The 20,260-nt window shown below is 36.1% G+C and overlaps 1 protein-coding gene across 1 annotated transcript in view; it reads right to left on the reverse strand.

Moving 5' to 3' along the window:
- RYR2 (ryanodine receptor 2) overlaps positions 1 to 20,260 on the reverse strand; it is a 777,004-nt gene that overhangs the window by 511,011 nt on the left and 245,733 nt on the right. Inside the window, exon 3 of the mRNA XM_082407544.1 lies at positions 3,067 to 3,175. Within this exon, the coding sequence (XP_082263670.1) occupies positions 3,067 to 3,175 (109 nt within the window). The remainder of the gene's footprint in view (positions 1 to 3,066; positions 3,176 to 20,260) is intronic.

Genomic DNA, 20,260 nt, shown 5'->3' on the forward strand with positions numbered 1-20,260 from the left:
CATCAGATCTAGATCTGTCTTACCTGTTTAATAAAAAAAAAGTGTGATATTTTTAAAAATCCCTCCTGATAAAACCTTTCAGAATGCTTCTTGTGCCACTTATATGTTAGTTATTTTACTAATAGCCACAATAAGCAACTCTGTGGAATCAAAACTTCATAAATTAGGTAATATTTTTTCTGTTTCATTTTATGCATCTCCTTTTGTTATCGGTAAACTTCATGATTTGTTTTGGCACAAATGATGTCGGGAATTTCCTGCTAGATTTCCTGCAGCTTTAATAAAACCATGCATTTATCCTGTGGGACCCAAGAATACAAGCAAAATGGTACTTAACCACAAGAAGAAAAGTCATGGTTCTAGATGAGAAATTTTTTTTCCTTATCATCATCAAGTGTGTTTGTACTGCTACCACGCCTATGACAGCATTTTGGACATTAAATAGTATCAGTATTAAGTGTATTGAATTACACAAAGAATTTAAGAAGAATTTTTTTTTTGAAAAAAGAACAAGGCTTCTTAGAGAAAGTTGATCACAAGAGAGTGGGAGAATCAGGTAATACACAGGTTCTTTTTGATACGCTGTTAATTGGTAGGGAAAGAAATGATTTCAAGAAAATTAGCATCACCTTCCTGACACACTTCATCCCAGTCAAAGTGGATCTTTCTTTAAGCAAATCTACTGCATATAATTTATTGTTAGAGATGACAATTTGCTTGACCAAATATTGACATTTGCCACAGATTCCCATAATGAATTCAAAGGAGACAAATGAGGCGCTCGTAAAGAGGATGTGGATACCTATGGAGTCCAAAGACTAACTCCTACAAGTGCCAACAGCATTCACTGATCCCATGTAATCAGACGTGCTCTAAGGCCGGTTTGCACTATTATGATGAAGATGGTTGTTACAGTGGAAAACTAGCTCTCCTGGTAAATAACCTCAGCCCCAACTCTGATCAGCCCACAACTCCTCCACGATACCCCCAAACTGCTCAGACCACCCCCCACATCTCCGCAGGACCTTGACTCAAGCATTTTGACTGAGGTCTGCTCTGAGTAATCGATGCCTGTGTCAAACTAGTTATGAAGTATTTTGAACACCACTGCCGGGTATAATCAAAACTCCTCTGCAGTCTAAGAATCCTTCTTTCCCCCAGATACAGTTTCCTCTGGAGCTATTTGACGGTGGTTTCTTCCTAAAAGTTACTAGCTTGAAAGTGAGATTTGGCTCAATGAAATATGTTCCTTTCCAGTAGCAGGTTTTTCTCAAGTTTTCTTTTCTAATTAATGTCTTATGGTAGCTACGCTGGTCTTTATAAATGGTATTCCACATATCATATAAATTACCACTTTATCTCTGATAGAAACTTTCTAGACGGAGTACAACTCAAAATAAAATTCAGCTAAATAAATATACGGGGGGGAGGGGCAGAAATTCTAATAAGTATCTTCAAAACATAAGTCCAAAAATAGTATTTTCAACACTTCCTATACACACAGAAAATTGAGAGCTTGCCTAATCCAACGCCATGATTCTAGGGAGGTTAAGACATCTTCTCAAAAGTTTAAATTTAGAAAAAGCAGCTTAGCAATATCAAAATTAAATTTATGGGAATTTAATCATAAGTTGGTATCTACAAAGATAAGTGAAATGACAATACACACTTTTCTAGATGCTCATGCAAAAGAAAACGGATTTTCCTTTGTAAAGACAGATTTGAATTTCAAAGTTGATATGTGATGTTTAAAAATCAGGAGGGGTTATTCCAGGTAGAAAGAAAACTAGTTAAACTGAGAAATGTTTTATTCCTCTTTGATTCAAGCATAATCCAAAAGCACTGCATTAAAAAACAGAAAAAACATTTTTTTAACCTTATATAGTTTAATACCTTAATTTCAAACTGTTGTAACCAAAAATGAACTTGAAAAATTAAAATACGCATAACATATTTGGATCTTTTTAAAAATAAGCTGTTAGTCTAATATCAAATAAAGATTACTAAAGTTTCTCCTCCATACTTACAAATGTACTTTTCTCCTCCATACATACATACATATATGTCATATAGTATTAAAATTTTAAATTAATTTAAAATTAATGTACAAACCAATTAAAGTCCTAAGCTGCATGACACTAAAATTTAAAAAACTACAAGGCTAATGAAAATACATTACATCAGAATTGATCACTCATTTTCTGTTAAACCATATATTATCATTTTTTAATCTCTTTACTTATCCAAACCGGAGCAATGATTAACAACAAAAGCAGCAACACATGGACCAATAATGGCAAATAAAAATGTTCAGTTTTATTCCTGGAAATAGTATAGCTTATTAAACCATACGCTGCAGTAATTATAGCAACAAGCAAACAAATAAACAGGAAACAAAAATTTGACCATTCATGCTCCTGCTCAATTCTAAAATTTAATGAATTGGCTAAGAATGGGTAGCAGCCCAGAAATCACTCACAGCATAGAATGGAACATAATTTAAATTACCAAATAAGCGTTCAAAGAAAAATGTTTGCATTAGGGGACAGAATAAAAATTTCAATTTTCAGAAGAAAATGATTAGCTATTTGCAAAATTACAACTGAATAAAGCTGTAACACTATAATTTCGTTACTTCAAATATATAAGAGTGTCATGAAATTTTACTTGCCATAAAGAAGCTTAGGACACAGTCACATGGTTAGAGGCATTTGAGAATGAAATAAAGATAAAATGACAGCCATGCACAAAGCAATTAATTGAAAGAGTCAAAATAACAGCTCCAAAAACGTTAGAAACACAAACGCTCAAGTAGAAGATTCTATTGTAACCACTGACATAAGCATGAGGTTCAAGGACACAGATCTCCCTGAGGATGGATTTTTTTAAGTTCTTTAAGACATCAACAGATCTGCTGGATGAAGCAGAAAGGCAAACTTAAGAAAATCACAACTAAAAGGCATTTACATATTTTAGTCAAAAGAAAATCTCCAAAACCTGTGAAAGAAATCATTCATACAGTAGTTGAGTTCATTAAAATACTGCAAGACAACATAAATTAAGTACTTGCCCCTTGTGACTTCTCCACCGTGTTAGCCAGCATCTCCTGCAGGGCCCGGACAGAGAGGGACTGTTCCAGCACAAAGGTGCAGATGGAGAGGTCTGGGGGGACATTCTGTGCAGAAAGAAGGAAAGCCGCCATCATCATCATCGTCGTCAACATCACCACCACCACCACCACCACCACCATCATCATCAAGCATCCAGACCAAATTTACCTTATTATACTTCAGTTTCTTTCACAGAAAGAAGAAAGAGTACTTGTCAATTCTCTAATATGAGCTCCCAAATCATCCAAATACATTGTCTATACCGCTCACACTTAATCCACATTTTAATTTACGGATAACTATAAGCTACCATTTATTGAGTGCCTACTCTGATTAGGCACGGCACTCGGAGCTTTATCAATAACTCCTGTGGTCATGCACGGTAAGGATTATTACTATTATTGTGTGGACAAGAATATAGAGAAGTTAGGTTACTTTTCCAAAGTCACAATTACTAAATTTTTCAAGCCGGGACTAAAAAGCCAGACTTCTCTGACTCTAGAGCATTCATTTCTAGTCTATCAAGTACTTCGCTGATAAAAAAATTAAAAGGACAGAAAAATACTTTACTCAAATTAACAGTGAAGTTAAGCAAACATAAAATTGATTGGTATAAAATATTGATTTACACAGGCTTGCCCTCATCCACAAAGACAACGATTAGCTTGTCTTACTCAAGTTGGGTATCATATCTGGCCTCTAACTTCGGATGCAATAATTTGACTTCTATTCGGTGTCTATGTATTGCTTTATTTTCTCACTCATTCCTTTTCCTTTCTATTTCCTTCCATCAACTTCCATTCCAATCCAGTAATAACCCCATAAATTCTGAAAATCCCAACAAGTAACTACTAAGGAGGTGAAGGAAACAGAATAAGAACCGACTGTCAAGTTAGAAAGAACTATCCCAATTAGGAACAAATGCATTATTGTGCATGCATGCTTTTACTTTAGATAAGCAGGACCCAGGAGGCAATCCAGCTGGGTATGGGAAGATGTTCAAAGGAGCATTTTCACAACAGAAGAACATTATAAATACATTAAACACAAAACACAAGCGAGAATATGTCTTCTTAAAAAGAACATTAGGAGGATAAATTGATAACCTGATGCAATGCATCAGAATTACAATGTACAGTGTTTAAGTATTTACTAAATTGAGCCACTATCAATAAAAAGGTCCTCATCAGCAGAGAATGATGCTTTATGGTTTCTAGGAAAGATTAGGTACCAGGGTTCTAAAATTAAAGTTAAAGATTATTTTATGGATAAAAGAAGCATATAATCACTAGTTACTCATACCCCACAAACCTTCCTGGCACCCATGTTTTGTTTTGCTTTGTTTTATTTTTTAATGAACTTTCGTTTTCTGAATTCCTCTATCCTCTTATCATGGGCTTCTGTGGCCCCCAGCCCAATTTCTTTCCATTACTCCTCAAACTATCTCAGCTAGTAGTTAAAGGAATCTCTCAAATCTGGGTGCAGCTACTACTTTTATACTCTGCGGTAATGCAAGAAAATTTCACACGTCGAGGTATGGGGAAGTCATTCTGGCTTATACATGATTTGGCTTGAACGTCATGCTAACTGGAATAGTTAGCAATGCATGCATTGGTCTGTCAAACATGCATTGTACATCTGCTTTGACCATTTTTTTAAAATGCATTTACCAGATTGTTTAGAATGTCCACTTTGAAGATAGGAAATGGGGGCATTCTATCCCTACAATGCCAATGCTAGCACTCCTTCAGAGATGAGGTCCCCTTCCCAGACAGCAAGGTCATGCTGAGTTGCTGTGTATGTGCTCATCTTTCTCTTTTGAAACCTTGAAGGGATGCACCCTTGTTTAATATTTGTCCTTTGTTCTCACAAGATATAAAACTGTGGTTCAGGCGTTCAAAATGGAGCCAGATAACCATTGTGGATGTGGTTTCAGACAAATTCCTGTACTACTGAGAACTTGAATTTTCTCAACTGTATCAGACCCAGGGACCTCACCAGCCATTCTCAAAACAAGATCTGTTCTCAAAACAAGATAAGATCTGTGCAGCTGCCAGCTGCACCCTTATAGTCTCAAGGTCTCCCCTTGTAGCTATTCAACCATTTCAGATCTCAACCGATCCTGGCTTAACAAGCGCCCTTACTTCTTGCCAGCTCCAATTATAATTGGCAAACCACTTATGTAACTTTGTGGATTTTGCCTATATAAGCCTCCCCCCATTTTGTAGTCTAGAAGAACACATTTCAAGTGTTTCTTGAATCTGTCTCCTGGGCTATAGTCCTCAGTCTGGCTCAAATAAAACTCTTTTCTATTCCGATTATAGAATGTTTATTGATTGTTTCCATTGACAGCAGTCAGCCAGACAAGGGCTTTCTTTCCAAAATCCTCAGATAAAAGATTGGAAGCTTGGAAAGGGACTCTCTTCTACTGTGAAGTTCAGGATAAGCTCTTTTAAATTTAATATTCTCAGTTCTAACTATATTAATAACAATTCATCACACTAAGACAAATGCTACTGGGAAAAAATTGATTGAGGTAAGTGTTTATTCCATTCATATCCATTTAAACTGTGAGAGTTTGGAAGCTACACTTTGACAAATAGCACTGGTAGAGAACTATGTTAAGAAATGGTGTGCTGGTGAACCAATTCCTAAAAATAAAAAGCACTGACTTGCCCATTTCTGTAGTGTAAATACTCCAATGATGGCTGGTTTCAAAGTATAAAAGTTTACAAATCAGCTCACAAAACTGCTAAATATGTAACAATTAGCTCTCAGGAAACTCTAAGAGCCATTGCCAACACACCACTGAACTGATTTCAGACCAATATTCATGAATTGCTTTAGAATCAGTGTATTATAATAGTTAAGAGATTGGATTCTATAAACAGATCACCTAAGCAAGAATCCTGGCCTCACTACGTACGAGCTATTAACTTTTCTAATCTTTAGTTTCCTTCCCTGAAAAATGGGATAATAATTATGCCATACTCATAGGGTTGCTGTGAAAAAATAAATGAGATAATCTAAGTAAAGAGCTTATCACAGTGTCAAGACCATAACAAGAACTCAAAATAAGCGAGCCATTGTCATTAGTTAGTTTTGCATATTGTCATTTCTCTCCATTTGTGGCATTTATGAAGCACCACTCATTTCTTAAAATTGGTTCTTAAATGGATTCTGTTTTAGAGAAATCTTGTTTGAAAAGTCAAAGCATTAACTATGCACCTGTTCATAACATCTAAAATGTTCTAGTTATTTTCAAGAAAAGGCACTTTCTGGTAATATTGAAAAGTTTACATACTGGGTGTATTTAAATTGTTTCCTACTTCACTTTAATCAAAGTGTTAAAGTATGAATCACTGGAATATCTTACATTTATTTTAAAGATCTTTGAAAACCACATGGCTCTGAAATGAATTAATCCTGCCAAACAAATTTCCTTTTTTCACAGAGCGACATACTTGTTACAGATAGTGGGGTTTAACAGGAATAAATGAACAGACAATCAGCAAAGACAATTCTCTCTCAGAGACTCTACCCATCTTTTTTTTTGGACCCATCTTCATTGCTCTCTCTTTGCCCCCTCCCCCATCAAAACACACATAAATGTAACAGAAAAGCTGAGCAGTTAAAAAAGAAAAAAGTTTTACCCCTGTCAGTAACTAGGCAACAGAATCATTACCAACACTTGTTACTTTTTAAAAGTAACTACTTGTCACTTTTTAAAGTAAACTACTAAAAGTATTTCTTAATTTAGATGTATATTTCTTCAAATAACCCTGACATTTTTAGAGTTAAACCACACTGCAGCATTTATGTTAAGGCTTTGTTCCCATTTCTCCAAAATAAAGTTGTCAGTGGAAAACAAAGGGTCTCATTCATTAAAGACCAACTAAATGGCCCCTAACACCAGGCACAAGAGATAAAGTATAACAGTCTATATACAGCTGTAGTGGGAACTTCAATTCGCAAGCTTTTGCATGTTACCATCTTTTCCTTAGTCTTTTTCTTTACTCAAGTACTATTACTGAGAATTTTAATTTTTAGAACTTCAACCTGAAAGAACTTTACGTGCCCTTACAATGAGTGTGCTCCCAAACCATGAAATAAACCCTTATGTAATATATGTTTTACCTTACAGGTGCTTCAAAATAGACCACATCAGAACATGAAACAAAGAACTACTGCTCAGCCTGTACACCTATCTGCCTCTTAAACATTACACTTATTTTTCATACAAAATTTAACCAGAGAAAGTATACACTTCGGTCTGTCTAAATGTGTATTTAGGCTGCCCAGAGCCCAGAGCCGGCAGGCAGGAGGTTCATAATGCTTTTCATGTGGAGACAAGACCAATTTGGTAAGGCTAGGTGTGCTTTGGCAAAGGTAACAAACCTTAAGCAAGCAGCATGGCTGCGTGTCTTCTCTTCTTTTTAAAATACAAACTGGTCCCCGTTTTTCCCTGCCTGACAAACATTACCTAATCTTACAGGTAAAAAAATTCTCAAGAATAACCACGACGTAGCATCTGGCTTTGTTGGCACTGGAGAGTCTGTGTGAAATCAATTAGGTTTCCAACCGACGTATCCAGCGAACCATTTGGCATACACAGATGTATCTGCCTAACTCACTTACAAACCTATTGAAACATGTCATTGACTTAACTGAACTGCAAACAATAATTAGGGGCTATATAAGCTACAGCAGACCACCTCTCTTGTTATCACTGTGTACAAATTGCATACTAACATACCACTCCATTTTAAGGTCTTGATGCCTTTGCTCATACTTTTCTCCCCCTCAGCGTGACATATCCATCTCCAGGTCTCCACCAGTGGAAAACTATTTCATATTTTTAAATCACACGTAAATAAAATCACATATAAAAACATTTTCCTTGGTGAAAATTCAAACAATACTGAAAACTTTTTAAAATCCTCTCTTTCCAAATTTAATTATACATACTCTCCCTCCCAGGCATAACCACATGGGAGCTGGATGAGCTTTCACATGTACATCTTTCCAGGCCTTTTTTTATGCATTTGCATACATATGTATGCTCACATAGAAGTATATAGATTGGCTTTTCCCATTAACGGGCTCACTTTGTGTAAATTACATATTTTAATTTATTAATATGTATTGAAGATCATTTTCTGTTAATAGATCTCTATCTACTTCATTCTTCATGACAGCTAAAGGATCTAGACAAGCCATATGCCTCCTGAAGATTGGTTCAACTTTAATACTATGAAACATTGTTATTCAACTTAGACCCTCACTCTCCCATCCCACCACGACCAGTCTAAAATGATGACTTGCAAAAGAAAGTGCTCAATGTTTGAAGAGTTGACCTCAAACTACGATTTCACCTATTTCTGGAAAATTAAACAAATGAGCCTATAGGGACACAGTAGTAACAGCCCTAATGGTGGATCTTTACTTTTGTTTTTGTTTTCATAATCTTGAGTTTCTAATATGAAGACAAGTTAATTTACCTTTTTACACTGCATTTCAGTTGTGCACCAAATAACCTTCAGAGTAACACAGAGATATCTCAAAATGTATTTTGAAAATTAATGAGGTATTAAATCTTGATAGTTTGACAGCATAAGCAAATGGGCAGGTCACTGTACCAAAGGACATGGGATTCCGAGTCAATGCATAACCAGCCAAGGGATCCCAGGTAAATCAGTCTGAGCTTCCCCATCCATTAATTGGCAATACACTTATCACACTTCAAAGAAGAGTTCTGAAGTCCAAATAAGAAAAGCAAAGCATTACAAACTAGAAAATCCCAACAAAATATAATTTTCTCTGCCTAATTAAAAAAAATCTATCTCACATTGAAAGCCAGAATCACAGAGATATAAATTAAGAGAAAAGCTTGTCTTCTACCAAGAAATGTGAAGACAGGATTCTTTGGAGCGGAACAGATGGTCTGAAGTTGATACAGGTTTGTTTTTTCTCAGCCACTCATCTGCTGAGTGGCCTTTGGCAAGACACCATAGCCACTGAGGGTCAACGTATCCACGAGCTATGGAGATATCAAACTTCTCCAAAAAATAAAGTTGTTGTTGTTGTTGAAGTTGCCAACTGAAGACATGAAACAGGCAAAATCACATCTACCATACAAGGCACAATATCCTTTAAAATGTTTGTATGTCCTACAATTCCAATATAATTATGATGCTATATCCCACTGACTTATATGAACTACTTTAGAAAAGAAATATCAAGCTGGATATGAGGAAAATCTTAGTTCACTTTTTCCTCTTTATATGTCTTCAAAATTCCAATCATAACATTTCCCCAGCCTGGAAATGTCGTTATTGTCAGACTTTCACACTTTCTGGGAGAGTTCATAGTTCTGGGTAGTTTTTCTTGTCATATTCTTTTTCTCTTCATCCCACTTTGCACCAAAGATTAACAGAACATTGTCTTAGAGAAGGAAATATGCATCCTGTGTCAATCACAGGATAAATTCTTTCTTCTTTCAGAGATCAGCTTTTTGAAAGACAAGTTAAATGTGATCGTAGCAGATGAAACGGATATGCCTGGGTTTCCCCACATCTCAAGCCTTTGAATCTCTTCAGAAAAGCTCAAGTCATTCCATGTGCCATTCTTAACAACATAGGTCCAAGTCAGGAAGGATCTGTTAGCACGTTAAACAAGTGGTAATTAGCAGTACATCACCACTACAAAGAGCCACAGCTCTGCCAACTTAGCAGTTAATTATGAAAATCCCTAGTGAATTAATAGGGTTTCATATGATTTGCTCAGTGTTCATGTTTCTCCTTGGCATACATCTTCTGTAATACAATCTTCTGTAAACATCATATTAAGTAGATATGCCAGTCTACCTTATTTTTCTAATTATTTTAATATTCAGCCGACTCAAATGTGCCAATGCAAATCTGGAGGTATACTAGTTTGACATTCCACCCTGCATGACCTCTCTCCTTCTAATATCATAACAGGAATATGGTATTAGGTCAACTCTGTTCACACGTATCTTAACTGGGAGCCACTGTTGGTGAGAACACACATATTTGGTATTTTGAAAGCAAGACACTCAAAAGGAAACCAAAGGAAAGGCTTCTGCTATGAATTGAGCCTCAAGATGATATGCAGGTATGTTACAAATCACATGTGCTACTAATGATTCATTAGATGTAGCCTCCTGCTTTTGAACATTGCTAAGTCAAACCCATCTATCTGTCACAATCTCAATAAAAGCTTAACAAACCAACTCTCCACACTCTAGGTGATGGGCCACTTGCCTAATTTGCATGTAAAGCACATAATTTCTAGTCATATATCACAATGATGTTCCAGGAAGCTGGGCTCAAATTGAGAAATCTGCTGTTAAAAAAGCTATGGCGCTTCACCACTATATTCAGAGTTCAGAGCTGAGTAAACATCTGAATAAATGGATGAATAAACAAACCACAAGAAGAAATAAATCAGTGGAAATAGTGGAACCACTGCTATAGTTCAACTACCCACAAATTACTATGGAGCAAAGTTTCACTCTACTCGAGTCTTTTTTTAAGTATTAGCAAAATAGGGACTTCCCTGGTGGTCCAGTGGTTAAGACTCTGCGCTCCCTATGCAGGGGGCCCAGGTTTGATCCCTGGTCTGGGAACTAGATCCCGCATGCTACAACTAAGAGCCTGCATCCCGCAACTAAAAGATCCCCACACGCAGGCAACAAAGATCCCGCGTGCCACAGCTAAGACCCCGCGTGCTGCAGCTAAGACCCGGCGCAGCCAAATAAATAAAAAATTTTTTAAAGAAGAATTAGTAAAATATATACATATTCATTACATATGTTGTAAGCAATTGGCAGTGTCATGATATCGAGTACACAAAAATAGTTTTGGCAAAAATAATGTATGGCCCAAGTATCTGTCAGATATCAGAGTCTGTGACATCTCAGCCTTGCCTCCCTGCAAGATCCCAGTGAACCACAGACAGTGATCAAACTTGGTGGATCCCCCAGTGAAAACTTCCAGTGATCCACAGAGTTGTCTTCGGGGAGTTCTGTGAAAAGGAGATTTAGGTAGAATCAATTCATAAGTTCGTTGCCTAAAAGCATTTGAGAAAAAAATAATTTTTACCGTAACCAGGTCAACCTAATCATCTGACATATGACCTCTGTCACGACATCCATACTGTCTTGTCTCATAATCTGCTTAAAGAAAGGGAACAATTCACACAAACTTGTGGATACGGGCAATCAACAGGTTCTGACTCACCTAGAGCACTACGAAAAGTCAAAAGGAGGAGAAAAAAGTGAAAACGAGAATCATGGCTTCCACATCAAGTTATGCAGGCAAAGATGGTGTCTTCAAATTTAATTAACGATGTAACACAGTGCCGATTTATCCAGGCATAAACATACAACCATCTCGCTCTTTGTGGGTATCTCATTCCATGAAAGTGTGCTGGATAATTTCATCTAAATTAATTTAAAATGTCAAGAGCTAAATTAATTACTCAGTATCAGTCTGAACAAATTAAGCTGGAATCAACTCAGTAATATCACTTGGAACCTCAAAACTGAAACTCCAAGCAGACTCAGATGGAGACAGTCAACACCTTGGAATTCTTACTAGGATTTTGCTCACATGGAATTTCTACACAGTTTCAAGAATTAAGAAATAACTGTGTAGACACAATTATGTAAATAATAATGGCTACATGACTTTTAAATCATCCTCTGTGTGCTAGGTCTTAATTCTCACCACAACTCTATAAGAGAAGTATTATTATTATCTTCACTTTAGAAATGAGTAAATGGTGAGTGACAAAATTAAATGACTCGATCTAAACCAGAAACTATTAAGAGGCATATCTGCTTAGCCTAAAACCCATATATAACCTTGTCTCCCTCAAGGTAATATTAGCCTGATTATCAGCTGTTCTTTTTTTCTTTTTGTTTTCCTGTACATTTGTGGTAATAGTTTTATTATTGATAAATTAAATTTCAATGCGACAGTGTACATGCTCTAAAAGAATTCACACATAGAATCAGAGCCATGAATACCACAAACTCCATGACTTTCGCTTGAGAGACATCTCATAAGTTCATAACCTGGTATGAGCCCCTCTGGCAATGTATTAGCAAAAGCAAAAGTGTAATAAGGCATTAAAATAGTGATCCTTCCTAGATGATGCCTTGTGGGTATATCTGGATATAGGGATCTTTCCCTTGTTGTCTGAAGATATGAGTCATCATGTCAAAGGAAGATATGATATTTTCTGGTTGAAGAATCTTGACGAGAGAGGTATATAGTAGAATTAGAAAACTAAGTCAGGAGAGATACTTCAGGTATGTTATATAGAACTGAAACTAAAACTGTATCTGTGAGACTTAACCCTGAAATAATCTTAGGTGATCTGGACATACTCCAGAGTCCTACTAATCCACATAATCTATAAACATATAGCTTAAGGTAACAGAATACAAATACAGTTTGGGTGACCAAAAATTCCATCTCACCTAACACATAATTTAGTTCAGAAGGGAGCTATCAGTAACACAAAGAAATAACACAAAGGATATTTTAAGGAAGATAACTCTAGCAGCTGTGTACATGATGTATGAAAGCCACAGTGTGACACTATTTATGTTCAAGGATCGATTCAGGAAAGATAAAAAGACTTAATGAGCTACATTTTTTAAAGAAGTTATGGGGACTTCCCCTTATGACTGAGTGAGGAGGTGGGCAAATCCTCTCCCTAAAAAGCAAGCTGGCTAAAATTGACAAGAATAACCTTTCAGAGCTGTGGGACTTAACCAGAGGCATAAAAAAATATGACAAACTTTTATGCTTGAAAACTGCTGAGCTTCAGGTAAGAACAGTAAGAGTCTGTGGTGCTCTTTCTGAAGGCTGCTCCCATCTCCCCACGGCTCAGCTGACGTGCAGCTCCTGCAGGAATGTGGTGTGGGGTAGGCTGGGAGGACCAGAAGCTGTGCCACCTTATGAAAGGGGGCTCACTTGATTTGGAGCAGATGCCATGCACAATGCACTGTATGTGAAAGTGACACTTTCCAGGGAAACTCAACAGCTCCTCTAGCCTCACTCAGTGGATTCCTGACTGAAGTTGAAGCATGCAGAGTAGTTCCAAACTATTCACACACTCCTGGCTAACTCTGAAGTAGCATGTACATAAGAAAGACACAAAGAACTCGCAGAAAGCAAATCTGGAACAGATATTAGATAACCTGAACTTCTCACGTGCTTCTCTACCCATACACAGGTCCATATGCAGAGAACAGAACTCTTACTGTTTGAAGTACCCGAGTGCAACCTCTGTACAATCACTGCCTTAACTCTAAGCTATGCAGAAACAGGGTAACCTTTAAGAAGCAGGCTAAAATAAAAGAATGAAAAAAAAAAATGGAGCAGCGACATCAATGACAACACATCATAGGGGAGACATCTCACAGGCAAGTTACTAAACAATAAAGAAACCAACAAAAACAGCAACCACCACCTTCTTAGCCCAGGCAAGTTACTAAACAACAAACAAACAAAAACCGGAACAACAACCTTCAGTGGAGAAATACCAGAATTTAGAGTTCCTACAATATATTATCTAAAGAGTCCAGTTTTAACAAAAAAAAAAAAAGTGGCACAGGCAAAGAAACAAAAAAACAGGAAAGTGTAACCTATACTGAGAGAAAAAACAGTCAAGAGAAACTGTCAGTGAGTATCCCCAGATGTTGAAATTAGCAGATAAAGGCTTCAAAGAAAACTTTAGACATACAAATAGGGACTTCCTTGGTGGTGCAGTGGTTAAGGATCCACCTGCCAATGCAGGGGACATGGGTTCGATCCCTGGTCCGGGAAGATCCCACATGCCGCGGAGCAACTAAGTCCGAGTGCCACAACTACTGAGCCTGCGCGTCTAGAGCCCATGTTCTGCAACAAGAGAAGCCACCACAATGAGAAGCCCGTGCACCACAACGAAGAGTAGACCCCACTCGCCGCAACTAAAGAAAGCCCATGCACAGCAACGAAGACACAACGCAGCCAAAAATAAATAAAATAAAATAAAGTTTTAAAAAAAGTACAAATATATTTAAAGAACTACAGGAAAAATGTTTAGAGAAATAAAGAGAAGTATGATAATAATTAGTCAATGAATAGAAATGCTCAATAAAGATACAGGAATTACACAAAGAGAACCAAATGGATTTGAGTATAATAACTAAAATAATAAATATGCTAGAGGGGTCCAAGAGCAGATTTAAAATGAAAGGACAAAGAATCAGTGAACTCAAAGATCATTTAATAGAAATTATTCAATCAGAAATACACAGAGAAAATAAAAACAGGAAAAAAATTAAATGAGCCTCAAAAACCTATGGAATAGGGGCTTCCCTGGTGGCGCAGTGGTTGAGAATCTGCCTGCCAATGCAGGGGACACGGGTTCGAGCCCTGGTCTGGGAAGATCCCACATGCCGCGGAGCAACTAGGCCCGTGCGCCACAACTACTGAGCCTGCGCGTGTGGAGCCTGTGCTCCCAACAAGAGAGGCCGATAGTGAGAGGCCCGCGCACCGCGATGAAGAGTGGCCCCCACTTGCCGCAACTAGAGAAAGCCCTCACACAGAAACGAAGACCCAACACAGCCAAATATAAATTAATTAATTAATTTAAAAAAAAAACCTATGGAATAATATACATGTAATGGGAGTCCCAGAACAACAGGAGAGAAACAACAGAAAATATATTTGAAGAAATAATGGCCCAAAACTTCCAAAATTTAAAGAAAAACATTAGTTTAAACATCCAAGAAGCATAAAAATACTGAAGTAGGATAAACACAAAGAGATTCACACCTAGACACATCAAACTCAAACTACTGAGAGTCAAAGACAAAAAAAAGAGAAAATATTTAAAGCAGCAAGACAAAAATTTACTCATCACAATATGATTAATTGCTGACTTCTCATCTGAATCAAGAGAGAACAGAAGGCAGCTGATGACTTATTCAAAGAGCTGAAAGAAAAAAACTGTCAACCAAAAATTCAATATCGAGCTAAACTTTTTTTCAAACATGTAAAATAAATACATTCCAACATAAATAAGGATGGAGAATTTATTGCTACCACAGTTGCCTTACAAGAATGCCCACTCTCAACAACTTTTATTCATCATAGGACTGGAAGTCATAACCACAGCAATTAGTCCAGAAAAAGAAAAAAAAGGCATCCAAATCGGAAAGGAAGAAGTAAAATTCTCTCTATTTGCAGATGACTAATATTATATATCAAAAATCTTAAAGACTGCACCAAAAATTCGTTAGAACTAATAAATAAATAAACTTTCAGGATACAATTTCAATACATAAAAATCAGTTGTGTTTCTACACAGTAACAACAAACTATTAGAGAGAAAATTTTTTTTAAAATCCCAGTTTACAACTGCAGCAAAAATAAAATAAAATACTAAGGAATAAATTTAACCAAGAAGGTGAAAGATCTGTACAGTGAAAACTATAGAACATTATTAAAGGAAACTGAAGAAAACACAAATAAATGGAAAGACATTCTGTGCTCAAAGATTGGAAGAAGGATATTGTAGAAATATCTACACTACCTAAAGTGATCTATAGATTCAATGCAATCACTATCAAAATTCCAATTCCATTTTTCATACAAATAGAGCAAACAATCCTAAAACTCATATGGAACTACAAAAGACCCCAAATAGCCAAAGCTATCTTGAGAAAGAAGAAAGCTGGAGGCAGCACGATTCCTGATTTCAAAGTACATTATAAAGCTATAGTAATCAAAACAGTATGGTATTGGCATAAAAAGACACATAGACTAATTGAACATTATAGAAACCCAGAAATAAATCCATGCATACATAGTCAATTCATCTACAGCAATGAAACCAAGAATATTTAATAGGGAAAGGATAATCTCTTCAATAAATGGTGCTGGGAAAACAGGATGGCCACATGTAAAAGAATGAAACTGAACCACTACCTTACACACCACACACAAAAATAATCAAATTGAGATGGTTTTAAGACTTGAAGGTAAGACCTGAAATCATTAATACTCCTAGAAGAAAACATAGGGGGTAAGCTTCTTGACATTAGTCTTGGGAATAATTTTTTGAATTTGACACCAAAGCAAAGGCAACAAAAGTTAAAATAAACAAGTGGGATTACATCAAAGTAAAAAGCTTCTACGCAGTAAATAAGACCATCAACAAAATGAAAAGGTAAATCATATCTCTGACAATGGATTAATATCCGAAGTGTATAAAGAACGTATATAACTCAATTGCAAACAATATAATTTAAAAATGGGCAAAGGAAGTGAATAGACATTTTCCCAAAGAAAACATAAAAATGGGCAACAGGTACAAGAAAAAGTGTTCTACATCACTAATCATCAGGAAAATGCAAATCAAAACCACAATGAGATATCACCTCACACATGTTAGAATGGCTATTATCAAAAAGACAAGAAATAAATACTCGCAAGGATATGGAGAAAAGGGAACCCTTTAACACTGCTGGTAGGAACTTAAATTGGTGCAGACACTATGGAAAACAGTATAAAGAAAAATTTTTGAAAAATCTACCATATGATCCAGTAACTCCACTTCTGGATATAGATCCAAAGGATCTCAAGGAGATATCTGCACTCCCAGGTTCACTGCAGCATTTTTCAAAACAGCCAAGATAAGGGAACAATCTAATTGTCCATCAATGAATAAATGGTAAGTGGAAAAAGAAGATGTGAAATATATATATAAATATATACGTATATATTTATACACACACAAACCATGGAGAATTATTCAGCCCTGAGAAAGAAGGAAATACTGCCGTTTGCAACAACAAAGATGGCGCTTGAGGGTCTTATGCTAAATGAGACATCAGACAGAGAAAGACAAATGTTATATGATAAGGAATTTTGAAAAGCCAAACTCAGAAACAGAGACTACAACGGTGGTTACCAGGGACTGAGAGGTGGGGAAAAGGGGAGATATTGGTCAAAGAGTACAAACTTCCAGTTTAGGATGAGTAAATTTTGATGATCAGTCTATAGCACAGCAATTACAGTTAATAATACTGTATTATATAGTTCAAAGTTGCTAAGAGAGTAGATCTTAAATGTTCTCACTATTAAAAAAGAATGGGGGGCTTCCCTGGTGGCGCAGTGGTTGAGAGTCTGCCTGCCAATGCAGGGGACACGGGTTCGAGCCCTGGTCTGGGAAGATCCCACATGCCACGGAGCAACTAGGCCCGTGAGCCACAATAACTGAGCCTGCGCGTCTGGAGCTTGTGCTCCGCAACAAGAGAGGCCGCGATAATGAGAGGCCTGCGCACCGTGATGAAGAGTGGCCCCCACTTGCTGCAACTAGAGAAAGCCCTCGCACAGAAACGAAGACCCAACACAGCCATAAATAAATAAATAAATAATTTAAAAAAAAAAAAAAAAGAATGGTAATTACGTGATGTAATGCACTATATATGTATATATGTATATATAATATATATACACCACATATATACATACACATATACACACACCATATATATGATATGTATATCATATATACCTATATAATATACATATATATGATAAGAATAGTACAAAGAGAATGAAGCTATGTGGAGTAAAGTTTCTATATTTTGCTGGAATTAATTAGTATTAATCCAAAGTAGACTGTGAAGTTACATTGATGAGTTAAAACAAAATAAAATAATGCATATTATAATCCCTAGAGTAACTATTAAGAACGTAACTGAAAAGATATATAGGAAAAAAAAGGTTTCAACATGGCACACTAACCATTTACACAAAATAAGGAAATAACAGAGAAACAGAGGAACAATACCAACAACAAAGGAGGAATATAAAAAATAAACAAATGGCAAATGTAAATCCAACCATTTCCTGCTTATTTTAAAAAGAAAATGTGATAAATATATAGAACGGAATATTATTTAGCCTTTAAAGTAGAAGGAAATTCTGACATTTGCAACAACACTGACGAACGTGGAAGGAAATAAGTTGGACCCAGAAAGACAAATACTTCATGATCTCACTTACATGTGGAATCAAAAATGGTCAAACTCATCGAAGCAGAGAAAATGGTTGTTGCTAGGGGTTGAGGGTTGGGGGAAATAGATGTTAATCAAGGAGTAGTAAGTTTCAATTATGCAAAATGAGTAATTCTGCAGATCTAATGCACACCATGGTAACGATAGTTCAGAATACTGTACTGCATACTTGAAATTTGCTAAGAGAGTTGATCTTAAGTGCTCTCACCACATAAAAAACGATCATAACATGTGAAGTGAGGGATATGTTAATTGGCTTGATTGTGATAATCATTTCACAATGTATACATATATCAAAACACCACAGTTTACACCTTAAAACATATACAATGTTGGTTTGTCCATTACAACCTCAATAAAGCTGGGGGGAAAATCCCATTGCCTAATAAATTAAGACCAAGTTTCCCTATCTGGTATTCATATTCTGGATCCAACCTAATTTTCCAGCCTACATTAAATGCTTACAACAATAGACTAAATTAGATAATTCTCTACTTTTCACAAATACATTTCATTTTCCCAACTTTGGCCTTTGTCCAATTTCTACTCATCCTTCAACTCCAAGCTCAAATACAACCACATCCATGAAGCTTCTCCTGATGACCCAAACTGCCATGTATTACACCAATTTGTACACAATGTATCTTTCATACTCCTTTGTAAGCTAATGAGACAGTGTTACCCTCCATAAATAATGCCTTACTTCTTATGTACTTTGTTGAATATTCTTAATAGTGCTGCCTGTGCCTCATAGAAAAGTCCATTAAAGAGAAACCATTTTTGTGACATGACACCTGTACCGTCTCATTGCAAATAGACCACTGAAAAAATATTTGTAAATAAGCCCTAGAAATACTTTTAAATTATTTTTAAATATTAACTGATGAGTTTTCAATAATGTAGCTATGATCTGTCAAAGAAAAACATATGTTAAAATAATGCAAACACTAACTGTAATATTTTGATGATGGTCTAAAAATTCTAATTTATGCTGATTGGAAAAAATATCTTCATAGGGTCGAACATTAAGCAATCAAAATCATCTACACAGAATTTAATTGCATTATTTCAGGACCCTCTACTGTAGGAAATGAAATAAGATTCATACACCCCCAATCCACTCACATGTAGGTTACTAACCTGAAAGATTCATTGCATCTTTACAGGAATAAATTCTTTGGTGATAAAAATTACACACTTCTAAATCTTTTATTTGGCAAGTACCACAATAGACTTGAATGTTTGATGCCAGGTTTAATCCTAGTAAAGAGATTTAATGATAAAATCACCCATTAAAGTAACCATCCATCTATTTTCTACAAGCTAATCCCAGTTTATATTAATTTCATCCACATTAACCACAGTTTATGTTTGTACCCATAAGTGGTTGAAGAATGAATGACCTAGTTAAGTTTTGGTGTCTGCTGAAATGCATCTTTGTTAGACTGATCTCATTTCCTGCGGAAACCAATTTCATTTCCTTTATGACAGAGCACCAGGCCAGAATGGCAAGTGAAAAGCAAGCAACATAAAGTACCAGGGACTTCAGGAAAACCTCCATCTCTGTTCAACGAAACATTCCCATCATTAAGCATTAAGTTGCTCAAATTTTTACAGGTTACACCTGTAACACTAACCAACTTAAACAGCTCACAGTGAATTGATATATGCTCAATAAAACCAGCAATTTAGTTGTCATAGTATGCTCAAATTCAGATTAGCAGTCTGAGTACCTGTAAGGCTACTACCACGTTTTACCTATGTAACTTTAAACCTTTAGCTAGAAACACATTTTTAAAGGACAATATAAAAACTCAACTTCTTAAGTAAAGCTTTATCTTCAAAGATGCCTAATTGGGATATGTAAATATATTTTGGCCTTTGAAAATTCATGTTGAAATATGAAATACTTTTTGCTTTTCTGAATTTGACTTCTAAATTTGATTTTCCCACTAACTTATTTATACAAGCTTTCAAAAGAATTTTTGAAAATTTTATTCAAAGTGGAATGTTGGGATCTGGTTCAGAAACTCATCAGGAA

The sequence above is a fragment of the Balaenoptera borealis genome (genome assembly GCF_965194805.1).
Source record: "Balaenoptera borealis genome assembly, chromosome: 10".
Classification (NCBI taxonomy): Eukaryota; Metazoa; Chordata; class Mammalia; order Artiodactyla; family Balaenopteridae; genus Balaenoptera; species Balaenoptera borealis.